Source organism: Dreissena polymorpha, chromosome 10 (assembly GCF_020536995.1).
Source record: "Dreissena polymorpha isolate Duluth1 chromosome 10, UMN_Dpol_1.0, whole genome shotgun sequence".
NCBI classification, from domain to species: domain Eukaryota; kingdom Metazoa; phylum Mollusca; class Bivalvia; order Myida; family Dreissenidae; genus Dreissena; species Dreissena polymorpha.
The window spans coordinates 34,000,501-34,016,153 of record NC_068364.1 but is presented as its reverse complement, the minus strand read 5'-3'; the positions used below and the strand labels follow the sequence as shown (position 1 = coordinate 34,016,153).

Sequence of the window (15,653 nt, the reverse complement as noted above, 5' to 3'; positions counted from 1 at the left end):
CAAAGTAGAGCAAAGTTACAGTACAGATCTAATAAAGCAAACTCCGATTTTCGGTTAAGGCCAAATAAAATATAAAAGTAAAAATGTTTATCTCAACAATATTTAAAGTAAAATTTGGGCCAATTGATATCAAAAACCTGGTCAACAGGTTAAAGGTTACGCTAAAGTTGTAACAACTGTAGAAGCTACCCTTATGACTAAATATTGATCACATTTGGTAAGAATTTGTATCATCACAATATCACAACAAAGATGAAATCTAAGTAGTGTATTCAAAACTTAGGTTACCATGTCAAATATAAGAAAAAGCTTATGAACACTATAAATGCTTTGATTGTTTTAACTTAGTCAAATGAAATATAGCCTGAATGGTTTAGGGTCGCATGGGTTATATAGATTTTATAAATATCAACATAATAGTCAACATCAGCGCATTAAAAATGCAATGCCAATAGGTTTCATATTATATATATTGACTAACATCCTTGTTAATTATGATCCTGGAGTCTTTCCATTCCGCACTCCAGGGACAACATCCTTTTTAAACACATCGATAGACGAAAAACTACTTATAACTTATTATATTCTGAACCGCCTTGTCACTAAGGTTATGTAAATTGATGCCTATGTTGTAAATGCATAGTGATTCTCTACAGCAGTTGTTTAAATGTGAATGCAGTGGTAAAAGCTGGTCACAAAACGAGGTTCACATAATTTGTATAACAAAATTAAGAGATTTACCGAGACTTACCTAAGTGACCCTTGAGGTCACATGACTTATAAATTATGTATAAAAAAAACTTACATTTTTTCGAGGACTCACAGTTTACTACTTGGTATTATGGATTGCAGCGATTTTTTTTCCTTCTTTAAAATATACCGGAAAACGGCACTTTCCAGTTAAGAAAAAAGTACAAATTTCCCAATTACTGTCAAACAAAATTCCCAATTGAAAGTTTCAAAAAAAAATTTGTTGCATTGTTGAATGGATTTCTATAATTTATACAAACCTTGCCCCTGTATTAATATTAATCACTGGGAATTCCCAAAGGGTCACTTATTTTCAATTAATAACTGGGAATGCCCCAGGGAGTCGCTTATTTTCTATTAATAACTGGGAATGCCAAAGGGAGTCACTTATTTCATACATGCCATACGTCCGGGATTGTCCCGGAAATCAAGAACCTGTCCCGCAGTCCCGGAAATCTGTCAAATGTCCCGGATTTTACAAAATTCATGTAAACATGTACCAAATCTAAGGCTTAACTGCAACTCTAATCACTGTGTTCCTACTAATCCGCAGCATCTCCATGGCAATGCCTACCCGAATAGGTGACTAAGCTACGTGTCAAAATCAATCAATTAACAGGGGTCCTGTTATCATATCGATTGTCTCACGTTCGCAGTCAAACCGAAAAGGCGGCATTGTTTAATGTGGTTGTTAATTGGCTTTAATACACGGATTTAATGGCAGTTTGTTGGCGCACGCTTTGAATGAGCGACAACACTCATAAGCAGTAATACCTGTACCTGCAGTAAGATCATGCAGACGACAATCGAGTGACGTAATTTTCATTATCGTGTGATTTTATGGCAGTTTGTTGAATTAATTACGCTCAACTGTAAATGTTTCGTTCGATTCTCAAATGAGCATTATTCAATTTGTAATCCGAAACATGCTTCCGAATTTTAATGCTTACGTGACATTAACAAATTCTAGCGTCAAATAAATAGTGCTTTATCCTTTGTCTAAATAAAAAGGCGCGAAAACTACGCAGATATGTAGAACGTCGCATGTAAAGTGTGGGTGTATTTTGTGTTTTATAAAAACAAGAACTTCACGTCAGGCGATTTACGCGTGTTCAGGGGAATAAAACCCGCCTTGATCGAACGTTATTTCATCACATCTTTAAATAGTAACAAATGCGCTACAAAGTTTTTATGCCGCAGTGGATACGCCAACGCGTTTCCTGCAAATATGTGACATGTACACAAAAGCAATTTGGTGCTCTTTTTTTAACACGAAAAACACGTGGCTTGTATATAGTAACGGAAGTAGTAATGTTTTATTTGACGTTAATAGATCTTGTGTATTTCGGATAGTCTTTCAAACTTAGCAATTTGCAAAGTGAAAAAATTGCGTATCAAAATGCATATATGTCTATATATATATTGCTATATGTATACATGTCCCGGAAAATCGGCAAAAGTCCCGGATAATTGAGCTCAATGTCCCTGAATTGGTCTGAACAATTATGGCATGTATGCTTATTTTCTATTAATAACTTGGAATGCCCCAGGGAGTCGCTTATTTTCTATTAATAACTAGGAATGCCTCAGGGAGTCGCTTATTTTCTATTAATAACTGGGAATGCCCCAGGGAATCGCTTATTTTCTATTAATAACTTGGAATGCCTCAGGAAGTCGCTTATTTTCAATTAATAACTGGGAATGCCCCAGGGAGTCGCTTATTTTCAATTAATAACTGGGAATGCCTCAGGGAGTCACTTTTCTGCGTCAACTTGCAAAACATCACTACGTGCAATATCAAGGGCTATTATATTTTGGGGGTAAGGAGACAGATTTCATTTTACAATTTATTTTCTCATGATATACATTTTTGGTTAGCTATTTTAAAACTGCATGATGAATGAGGTTACAGTTTGGAAAAGCATTTTTATTACAAAATTAAACCTTGGAGCTATAAGTATGATCATGAAATTTTAGGAAGGTATACAAGTGTTTCACTTGACACACTTTATCATTTTAGTGGTAATTTTTGGTAAAATATTATAAAATTAAGTTATATATGACATGTTTACAATCAAGAAAAAATGTGATACCTCCCAATTCAACATTTGACCTCAATGTGTGACCTTGAACTTAAAGCTCCTGAAATGGCTGCACAAGCAACCCATTGTCATATAATGGTGAAGTTGTGAAGTTGCATTATTGAAACATGCCCTTTTTACTGTATGGTTAGAAAGAGGTTTTACCAACATCAATTTTATATGTTTCTTTCAATTTTAATAAATGTGTTAATAGTAAGCAATTTGTCTCTTCAAATAATTTGAAAATTTGAAGTCGCCGTGTCATAGCGGATCAGGTGTCCGCCTTGCGATTGGGAGGTCACGGGTTCGATCCCCAATGTGGGAGCGATCTTTAGATCTCCCCGATAGACACCAAGGAAACGGAATCGAGAGCGTTTCAAATAAGCCTTAGGCTGTCTATGCAATCGAGCTTAAAAAAAAGGTTTAAAAAATAATAATATTTTAAATGTTTGCTTTCAAAATTAATTGTATTTTGGTCTGAAGTTAGCAGACTGTTTTCTAAACAAGCCGCACACATTTTAAGAAACATATGATAAAAAAATTATTTGTCATTTCAGAAAAATAACATGTTTTCGTCTAGTTGTGATTAAAAATAAATATGCCACTCATTCAAAATTCATTTTTTAAGAAAACTGCAAAAGCTAAACCAATATGTGAAACAACAAAAAACAATATGACACCATAATTATTAACAAACTCCTTTGCATTGTTTCTTTTGGACAATATTAGTCAATACAAGACATATTTTTACATTGATTTTCGTAAAATATGTCATTGACTCGATCATTCATTGATTTTAGTAAAATATGTCATTTTGCATAATTTTTTGTGTTTTTGTAGAAGCAGTATTCTAACAATGACACAATCTTGCCATTGAAACTGACATCATATCATTCTTGAAAAAAAAACTAACTAAAAAATAAATAGTGTTGTGTAATATTTGTGTGACCTACAAATGTAAGTCGCCATGGTGTAATGGATATGGTGTCCGCCTAGCGACCGGGAGGTCACGGTTTTGATCCATATCGAGGGAGCGTTCTTTAGATCTCCCCCCATAGACATCAAGTACTGGTTCTAGGCCCAGGAAACAGACTCAAGAGCGTTTATATAAGCCTGAGGCTTTCGATGCAATTGAGCTAAAATAAATAGATTTAAACTAATATTTGTGTGATGTGTATTTAGTAGGGCTGCAACGAATCCAAAAAATTTGTTCGGATCCGAATCCGAATCCAAATAAGGTTTCTTCGGATTTTTTTTGGATCCGGATCCCTCACATAAGACTAACAGAAAATAAGAAATTCTGTCCAAATTAAAGAAATCAATGTTTTAGACATTCAATTTGACTAAAAAACATTAAACATTTATTAACAAAAAACAAAATTCTCGTTTAACATTGTAGCAATGTCAGAATAAAACGAAACCTCAACACTTATTCACTTAATAGTTTGCTCGTTAACATACACTTTTCACTGTTCATGCAGTTTGATGTTTGTTTTCACAAAAATTTAAACTAATATTTGTGTGATGTGTATTTAGTACGTATGTGTGTTCTGTATCTTAGTGGTGTTACTTACATCAACTCAAAAACGTGCTTCTTAAAAACTAGCTGATCAGTAAAAAAACATTTATATTATAATATTAGATCAATAGATGTATAACTGTTTAAACATATTAATATATACAAATACTTAATAATTATTTTTTGTGTAAATTCATATGAAGTAAAAAAAACACAGAGATATGGCACTATGAATACTCTTCCACTGGAGAGGCAAATCTGCTGCAGACTTATGTATGTAAACACATTATATAAGAAATATGTCAGAAATTATAGTTAATTGGCTCAAAGTAGGCTGGCAAAAAAGTTGACTTTTCGGGTCCCACTTAAACTTTGATTCATTCAGTTTGAATGTAGCAATCTGCACAGGCTAATCTGAACGACACATTACGCACATGCATTAAGCCCCACTTTGCTAGATCCGATGCTCTTATATATATTATGTTGCAGTATTAGTGGGAGGACAGCACATTGTCCGACCAACATGAAATGGTATATAGCCCCACTTTGCTAGAACCGATGCTCTTATATATATTCTGTTGCAGTATTAGTGGGAGGACAGCACATTGTCCGACCAACATGAAATGGTATATAGCCCCACTTTGCTAGAACCGATGCTCTTATATATATTCTGTTGCAGTATTAGTGGGAGGACAGCACATTGTCCGACCAACATGAAATGGTATATAGCCACATTAGGACAGCACATTGTCCGACCAACATGAAATGGTATATAGCCACATTAGGACAGCACATTGTCCGACCAACATGAAATGGTATATAGCCACATTAGGACAGCACATTGTCCGACCAACATGAAATGGTATATAGCCACATTAGGACAGCACATTGTCCGACCAACATGAAATGGTATATAGCCACATTAGGACAGCACATTGTCCGACCAACATGAAATGGTATATAGCCACATTAGGACAGCACATTGTCCGACCAACATGAAATGGTATATAGCCACATTAGGACAGCACATTGTCCGACCAACATGAAATGGTATATAGCCCCATTCTGGGACAACTGAGCTAAATGCATATGTGTACCTTTTAAACAAAATTCAGACAAGATGGAGAGTCTTATCCCTAATTAGCCTGTGTAGCCTCTAAGATGTGTAAAGTATCGTCCCAGATTCAGTGTTCGACACTAACTATACTGATTAAGGAGTTCTTTGGATTCCCTTTTTCTGAAATGTTGGAGTCCGACCATACTTCAGGAAGTCCAAAAATTATGACATTTTGTATACCGTGTTTGTCGGTTTATGACACATCTTAACCATAAATTGTTAAATCCTCTTTCTCGTTTGGTTTCCAATCGAATTTCAACGTGACTGCAATTCAATCGTTGTCATTTGTTATCTCAGATTGCAAAATTACTTTACACATGCCAGTAATATTTAAGCTAATTATTGTAATTAAGAACAATATCATTTTCTATAATGCATTAATATATGCTTGCTTTTTGAGCTTCGGGTTTTGTTGTAACAGCGAATTGCTTTATACATGTTTCCTATTATAGTTAACATAATATAACAAAGCCAACTAAGCGCCACAAAGACTCTGAAATTATTGATTGATAGTGATATGGGGTTATTTACGCACAACTGATTCACAGTCGTTCCCATCCTCAGTGCCTAGGGACCGTTAAACGTGCACAATTACAGGCATTATGATGATGTTTATAGTAATTAGAGACTGTTCAGCGAAAGCTAGTTTTACAATCGAAAATATCTAAGTAAAAAACCACCAAGATTGGGTTGATTCAGGGTTCTAGAGTTGCTCTTATTGCTACTCGCAAGCACTTCGACAAGGAACGAAAATACATAATTTCGATTGTTTTGTTTTGTCAATGTTTTTAAGCAGATCGATGAGTGGCTTTTTATCGGATGTTTAAAGGTGCGGAGAATCTGATCTCGCGATACGAGATTTTTCCATATTTCACAGATGATTCCGTTGTTGTAAGTGTTTAACCCAGGCACATGATTTAAGAAAACTTATTAGAAGAAAAGAGGAAAATTATTTTAAGTTGCACACCAAATATCAAACCCCTGACCCTTGCGGTTTGAAAGAAAATTATTTTTGAAGTTATAGATATTTACTATACAAGTCTTTATAAATGATTATTCCCTGCCTGGATGTGGCAAGTTTTGACCCCAGGGGGCATTATTTGAACAACTGTAGCAGTGGACTTTAATAAGACGTTACATGCAAAATAACAAGCCTCTGGACCCTGCTGCTTCAGAAAAGATTTTCAAAGTGCTCACTAATGCATATAATTAAACAAGTAACCCATAGGGCTGGGTCAATTTTAACCCAAGAGGGATGATTTTACCAAAGTTATTACAGGACCAGTATACGATGTTAAACAAAAAATAAATCCCTGCCCTAACGTTTTGAGAAAAAAACTTATTTTTATATGTCTTAAAATATGTCTTCATCGTATGGCGTGGCCAGTTTTTACCCGAGGGACGATATAAAAAAAAATCTTGGTAAAGGACCACAATAAAATGATACCTGCCAAAACCAAACTTCTTGGCCTTGGGGTTTCAGAGAAGACATTGTTTAAGTGTTTGCTCCATACATAACAAGCAAGTAACCATAAAAGAGGGGCACATTTTCACTCTAGGGTATTATCAAACACACATTTAAACACTTCGGACGAACTGAACGATTAACAAGAGTAACTTCTAAATAATTCCTCCCTAAACTATTTTCACCTTAAGTCGTTTTTTGGAACGGGTAGAATCAATTGCGTATTTAGTTAAATATCATGAGTACAATGTTTCTGATTGTTTCATGATGCTTTAACAGAACATTTAAATTCTAGATTGTTTAAAGTGTAACCCGCATAAGGAAAACGTCTAAGCCCACTGGTATTCATATTTTCCAGTAGACCTGAACCCTTTTCAAACTCGGAAGATTTACACAGCGTTCGAAGCAAGTTCCATGAGGATTTGGTAAACATGTTACTTCGGGAATGTTAAGAAATTTATCATTTAATTTGACATGGTAACCAAGTTTTTGAATGCAGTTTTGTAATTTTCCCAATTGTCATTTAGACCAATCTTCTTACAAAGTTTCTTATAAATTGGAAATAAATATAATCTCTAGTGTTCACAATGTTTATGTTGATAACAGATCATGTAGGAACGATGATGAAAAATGTGCAAAATGTAATCACAAAAGCTTACTGTAAGTAAGTTGTGCTCATTAGATCTAATAAGGGCCCTTGCTAGGTACATCTTATTAAGATATGACAGAGCACTGTGAACAGGGTTTTTATTTAAAAAAAAAAGTAAACAGACTGGGGTCCTTTCCGTTCCAATGTGTTTCACTAAAACTGGTAAATGGAATTTCATTTTTTTGCTTACATAAACTATACAATTGACAATAAAAGTTGTTTCATCATTTTAATATAAGTATAAACAATGCATCTTCTGAAAACAAACGTGTAGACCAGACAGGGGTTTTCATGGAATAAAAGAAAAATAATGTTCAAGTGCATAGTCACAATGATGGTATTGTTCTGGTTTTGTACATGCTTCCGACATCACTTAGTTTTAATTGAACACTTCTCACTATCAATATACCAGCTGTCTATAATCTTCCTTGTTGGAGGAACTCTTTACAGTTCTCAAGCACTGGTTGAATTGTGAGGTCATGACTTGGTATTAAAAACTTCCTTCTTCAGTATGTAGAGGGTGAATATTAAATTATTACAATTTTAATGTAGCCAAAAAATGCAACTTCAGGTTTTTATAGACAGTGTTCGACAATAACCTTTTCTGAGTAAGATATTTTTAACAGGCATTCTGATTTTGCGAAACGATGGGATTTTTTTATATGATTCAAAGATGATTTTGAAGGAGTCCGACGGACATCTTTGACACAAAAACAAGGAGTCCGAGTCTCATTTCCTGGAGTCCCGGACCACCGGACTCCCGTTAGTGTTGAACACTGAGATTAGCCTGTGTATTCTGCACAGGCTAATTAGGGTTGTTATTTTCATTTTTTTGAATTTTTTATTTATAGAAAGTGCCTTTTTAACAAAATTCAGACTAGATGGAGAGGCTTATCCCAGATTAGCCTGTGTATTCTGCACAGGCTAATTAGGGATGTTATTTTCAATTTTTTAATTTTTTTATTTATAGAAAGTACCTTTTAAACAAAATTCAGACTAGTCTTATCCCTGATTGGCCTGTGTAGCCTCTAAGAGGACATATTGCACTCATGCATTTAGCACTGTTTTCCCAGAACATGATCCAGTGTTTTTTTTATGGCAATTTCGGGGCCGATATTCGGCCCCATTCCCCTAAAAAAAGAGTATATATTTTTCCACCATTTTGTAAAAAAAATCCCCTCGAGATGTAAAAAAAAAAAAAAATATATATTTTTTTTTTTAAATAACTGTCTCATAATCGTGATAAATATATCTCAAATTTATTTCATAAACAACTAACAAAGTATATAACTATATTTTATATTATTTTGAATTATTATAAAGAGTTATATTAAATTGTTTTTTCCCAAATCAGTGGACTTTTCACATTAATTGCATTTTTCTCCCAAAATGGCCAGGAAAAGGCCTGATGTATCTATATTGTGTCAATATTTGTTGATAAAATCATTCCAATTTGGTCCATTTTATTGATAAAAAATGCTAAAATTTGCCATTTTATTGATTTAAAAGATCACAATTATACTCAAAATGGCTAAGAAAATTGAGACTGTGCATGAAGGCTGAACTGTCTGAAACTAATGTTGAAAAAAACATTGATATATATTTTAATTTTAAGAAAAAAGACAAAGACATTCAGCTGTTAATATTATATTCATATAAACATGTGTATTGATATAGTAAATATCATTACATATAAACAAGTGAATTTTTAATTTTCCCCTTTTCCTAAAAAACGACTCATTTTTTCCCCTTTGGACGGGCCCCGCCACCATTCCCCTACAAGTGAAAAAAAAACTGTGATCAATTAGCCTGTGTAGCCTCTAAGAGGACATATTGCACTCGTGCATTTAGCACTGTTTTCCCAGAACATGATCAACTCTGTTGCAGTCTGCGTGGGAGGACAGCACAGTGTCTGACCAACATGAAGTGGAGGCAACGGGCGGGCGGTCATTGCCACCGTCTGCAGTCAGCCAGACCCGGTCGGCAAGGAACCTGTCGGCAGACTCGCAGAGTCACATGAAGGGACAGCAGAAACTTGCTACGACCACTCCAACATCGTACAAACGTAAGTATGTGGATTCTTGTGTAAAACTTATTGAAGGTAAAGGGTGAGCTTAATATTGATGATGGTTTAATATTGATGATGGTACATCTTCAGTGGACTTACCCCCCGATCACTGGGATATGACCCGTCCATTTACACTCGGAGCAGTATGCAGCCACGGCATATTGGCTTATTTCCCTCACAGGTACCCATTTACACACCTGGGTGGAGAGGAGCAATCAGGGAATAATTTTGTGCTGAGAAAAATTCCAGTGTTCTTAGGGTGATTGAACCAGAAACCTTCTGATTCCTAGACCAGCATGCCGCTAGACCCCTGTTCCCGAATTTAACCAGCCTAGTGTATTCAAAACCTATTTACATATCTAACTATGTACTTTTTTAGCATAGGTGCGTTTACGCACCTATGCTTATGGTATATACCACATTTCGAAAATCCACATCGGTCGGTTGCCCTTTATGAAGCCTTACCTGATCAAAAATCAGACGAAATATCTATTTAATTTAGTATATGGTCATTCTTACAAAAAAAATTTGAAAACGTTTTTCGAGCGTTTTCTTCCAAGAATATTGCTGACACCGGTTTTAGTGAATTTTTCTAAGACCGTTTTATGTTAAAAAATCTTCTTATAACCTAAAACAAATTTCGTTCGTAAAACAATTCTATCTGCACAATAAATCTCAATCTCCTACGCAGTGGCCTCCCTTATACTAGAAGTTACTGACCGGGCGAAGCAAGGGAAGTAACTGCTGTGAGGAGTTTCTATAAAAATCTGCATTCAGAAATCTGTATTCATAACTCAATCTGTTGTGCACGTCTGCATCTTACGCTTACCACAAGTTTTACGACAAATTCTTGACGCAGACGAATAGGGTAGCGTCTATTTTCATTTGTGAAAAGAATAGTTCGATACAGATCTGTCCGTGCTTAAATTTTGAAAGGCTTGGGTAATTATTGTTCATAAGCGTTTCAAACACTGATGTAAATGGAAAGATTATCTATTTAAATAGTCGGTAATTGTTTGAAATTATTGATTTGAGAAATTCGCGGATGGCGATATCGAACTACATTATACCACGTAACGCCATTCTTCCCTGTATCTTGCACCTATGCTTTTAACGCCATCGGCGCTCTCGTTTATGCATGTATTCCGCAATTGCAAGTGCGCTAAGTGGAGAACAGTTAAATTGGTATAATGCCTTTGAATGGGAAAAGGCCCAATTACAACATCAGTGATTTTTTGCCCAAAATTATGTGTTACAGGCTGTTTCCACATTGCAAAAAGTAAAATTTTCTATAAATCTGACCTAATTTCCCCCAAAATGATGCCAAACTTTTCCAATCAACTCAATTATTAGTTAATTGAAATAATCTTACAGCGAAATAATTCCGTAGCAATTATTTAAAAAAAAAAAAATAAAAAATAACACATACAAACAATTGGAATACTGTTATTTATAATGGTACTTTTCCCAAATTTCATGGTTTATCACGCTATCTTTCCCTATCCAAAAGTCACAGGCTGTCAAGTATAAAGCTGGTCAATTATGTATATAAATGAGTTTATTATCTTTACACTTGTCAATTATGTATACACACTGCATAATTATGTTTATGACAAGTTAATTATGTATATACACTGGTCAATTATGTGTATGAATGGTCAGTTATGTATTCGTACTGATCAAGTATGTAATGAATGGTCAATTATGTACACTGCAACGCGGATATATCGCGGTTAGTGGGGTCCAAAGATCGCGAGCGCGATATATCCAGAGCGGGATATAACTCGAGAAATGTCTAACTTAATTGTCCTGCGGTTAATCTGTCAAATTTCCCAAGTGTTTTCATATTTTATACGGCGCTGCTACATTTGTATAGTAATAATTGCAAACCAATTCTACAATAAACATTTTCATAACTACATACGTATCTGTATTTATCATAAAAACCAAAATGTAAATCATATTTTTTATTTTCTTTTACGATAGCTGGCGAATCAGCTAAAAAGAATAATTCTTACTGTCAAAAATGTATAAAATATAATTCAAATTTACCCTTTAATCTTATAAATAGTCCTAATCAAGGAACTGAAACAGCGTAACGGTAACAAAACAGCATGTTTAAATTATATTTTATTAAGAGGAAATGTCAATGCCACATAATTCGCGAGACACCGCAGTACTTTATTTAAAATTTACAATCAAACTTTTAATGGAAATTATTTTATCTCAATGTTGTACCCGCTACGAAATTTTTATTTACAAATAAATACACCCATGCTAATTTTCGCGCGCTTTTAATCAGGACAAAGAAATGCATGACCTGTGTCGAAATTTAACGATTTATATACCAGTAAACTGCCATTATTACCTTTGCAATGACACTAATTGGTTATTTCTTAAATGTTAAAAACAACCCCAGCACTGTGTAAACAACACTGTCACTTATCGACTGTTTTTCACGCTTCACTGCGTGCCATAGTAAGCCGCAAAATAAAGGGTGTTAATACTAGCTAGAACCGTTTTTTTGCTTAAGTTAGCGAATTCTCAGATTAAAACATGTCATTAAGTGATTATGCTCATAGGATTTTTGGGAGCCTTAGCCAACGCGCAATATATTGGACAGTGCAATATACCGGTCTGCGATATATTGGCGTTGCAGTGTATATACACTGGTTAATTATGTGTATTTAACACATAGTCACACTAGTCAGTTATATATAAACATTTGTCAGTTATGAATGTAAAGTGCTCAATTATCTTAAAATGCTGGTCAATTAAATATCATCATCAGTCAGCTATGAATATTCTCTGGTCAGTTATGTGTAAACGCATTAATTATGTGTATGCAATAGCAGAAATTGTGTATATGCTCTGATAACTTGTGTACATAAACTGGTCAATTATGTATATAAATTGGTAAATTGTGTATATATACTTGTCATTTATGTTTATACATTGGTCAATTGTGTATATACACTGGTCAATTGTGTTTAAGCGCTGGTCAATTATGTACATACATTGGTCAATTGTGCCTATAAACTGGTCAATTATGTATGTGCAATGTTCTGTGATATGAACATCAGCCTTTAAATGTTGACAAGTAAGTCTATACATTTATATGTTGATTTATGTAAAAATTGTACATTGAATAATTAATGTAAGAAGTCTATATGAGTTATTGGTAATAGGAGAAAGTCTATATTGATTGATGGTTTTAAAGTCTGTATTGGCAAATGAATAAGAGGCTGTATTAGATTATGAATTCAAGTCTATATGAGTTAATGGTAATAGGAGAAAGTCTATATTGATTGATGGTTTTAAAGTCTGTATTGGCAAATGAATAAGAGGCTGTATAAGATTGTGAATTCAAGTCTATATGAGCTGCGCTCTGTGAAAATGGGGTTTAATGCATGTGCGTAAAGTGTCCTCCCAGAATAGCCTGTGCAGTCCGCACTAATCAGGGACAACACTCCGCCCAAACTGGATTTTTGCTAAGAAGAGACTTTCATTAAACGAAAATTATCATATAAGTGAACAGTGTTGACCCTGATTAGCCTGTGCAGACTACACAGGCTAATCTGGGACGACACTTTACGCACATGCATATAACCCCCTTTTTACAGAGCTAGGCTAAAATCTATTGATTTATGTTAAAAGATTCCATTGAATAATTGATGTTAGTCTATATGAGGTAATGGTAATTAATGAAAGTCTATGTAGAATAATGAATGTAAAAAGTCTGAAGTTGATAATTAATGATAGACTATACAAGATAATTAATGAAAGAATGCCTATATAGAATAATGAATGTAAAAAGTCTGTATATGATAATGAATGATAGACTATATTAGATAATTAATGAAAGAATGTCTATGTAGAATAATGAATGTAAAAAGTATGTTTATGATAATGAATGATAGACTATATTAGATAATTAAAGTAAGAAAATATATATGGAATAATGAATGTAAAAAGTCTGTATATGATGATGAATGATAGACTATATTAGATAATTAATGAAAGAATGTCTATATGGAATAATGAATGTAAAAAGTATGTATATGATAATGAATGATAGACTATATTAGATAATTAATGTAAGAAAGTCTGTATGGAATAATGAATGTAAAAAGTCCTCATGTGATAATAAACGATAGACCATATTAGATGATTAATGTAAGATGTCTATTATAGATGATTATGAATTAAAGTCTATATATAATAGTTTATTTGAAAAGTTTCTCCGGAATTATGAATGAAAGTATGTAGCCGTTAATTCTGCAAAAGTTGCGCAGTTGATTTACGTAAAATATTTTATTTCAGTGAAGGTTATTTCTCCATCAGCATTGATTCTGACTCCTAATATTCAAAAATTTAAAGAAGGTAACTACAGTCTATGTAGAGTTTGAAAAATGTGATGGATCTTTGGGACCTTGTTCATTTGTGCTTTATTTGTTAACAAGTCTATTGTCTTTTTATCCTACAGCGAAATGATTTTATAGCAGAAAACTTTGGGGGTCTGATTAACTTGGCTTCATTTGTAAACACGTTATTGCTATTGTCTTGTATATGTCTGACATTGGTTTAGGTTTTGTTTTTGTCTTTTTGATATGTTTTGCAGTGGATTGTTTTAAGTTTTAAAGTGGAGTTAGTAAGTTTGATGTCAATGGAGTAGTAATGTTTTTTTTATGCTTTCCAGTAGTTTATAGAGAAATATCAGTGAATTATAACTGATAATTTTACTGTTTTAAACAGTGCCAATTAACAGTGAAAATTTTCGATAATTTCCACTGTTTACTGTGAAATGACATCATTTTTAGCTCGACTATTATATTTGAAATATTTATAGTGGACCTATCCTACTCACCTCGGCGTAGGTGTTTCCGTTTCCGTTAGTGTTAGCGTTAGCGTGCAAATGTTAAAGTTTTCGTAATACCCCATTTATTTTCATTGTCCCTTGACATATTGCTTTCATATTTTGCATACTTGTTTACCAACATCACCCCAACCTATAAACAAGAGCAGACAACTCCATAAAGCATTTTGTCATAAGTATTGCCCCTTTTATACTTAGAATATGCATATTATTGATAAACGTATGTAAAAGTTGGCGTACTATCCCATATAGTTCCTATATCCTTTGACATATTGCTTTTATATTGCATTTTTAGCTCATCTATTTTTTGAAAAAGAATTATGAGCTATTGTCATCACCTTGGCGTCGGCGTCGGCGTCTGCGTCGGCGTCGGCGTCCGGTTAAGTTTTGCGTTTAGGTCCACTTTTCTCAGAAAGTATCAATGCTATTGCATTCAAACTTGGTACACTTACTTACTATCATGAGGGGACTGGGCAGGCAAAGTTAGATAACTCTGGCGTGCATTTTGACTGAATTATGTGCCCTTTTTATACTTAGAAAATTGAAAATTTTGGTTAAGTTTTGCGTTTAGGTCCACTTTTTTCAGAAAGTATCAATGCTATTGCATTCAAACTTGGTACACTTACTTACTATCATGAGGGGACTGGGCAGGCAAAGTAAGATAACTCTGGCGTGCATTTTGACAGAATTATGTGCCCTTTTTATACTTAGAAAATTGAAAATTTTGGTTAAGTTTTGTGTTAAGGTTCATTTTATTCCTTAATTATCAAAGCTATTGCTTTCATACTTGCAACACTTACTAACTACCGTAAGGGGACTGTGCAGGCAAAGTTATGTAACTCTGACTGGCATTTGGACGGAATTATGGGCCCTTTATACTTAGAAAATTGAAAGTTTGGTTAAGTTTTGTGTTTTGGTCCACTTTACCCCTAAAGTATCATAGATATTGCTTTCATACTTGGAACACTCGCAAACTATCATAAGGGTACAGTAAAAGGACAAGTTGCATAACTCTGGATGTCATTTTTACGGAATTATGGCCCTTTTTTGACTTAGTAACTTTGAATATATGGTTAAATTTTGTGTTTCGATCCACTTTACTTCTTAAGTATCAAGGCTATTGCTTTC

General features: G+C 34.0%; 1 protein-coding gene across 3 annotated transcripts in view; it reads left to right on the top strand.

The window, feature by feature from the left end:
- Positions 1-15,653, top strand: part of LOC127847193 (uncharacterized) — a 227,020-nt gene that overhangs the window by 139,934 nt on the left and 71,433 nt on the right. For all 3 annotated transcript variants that reach the window (XM_052378918.1, XM_052378917.1, XM_052378916.1), the window contains exon 32: positions 9,469-9,646. In XM_052378918.1, the coding sequence (XP_052234878.1) occupies positions 9,469-9,646 (178 nt within the window). The remainder of the gene's footprint in view (positions 1-9,468; positions 9,647-15,653) is intronic.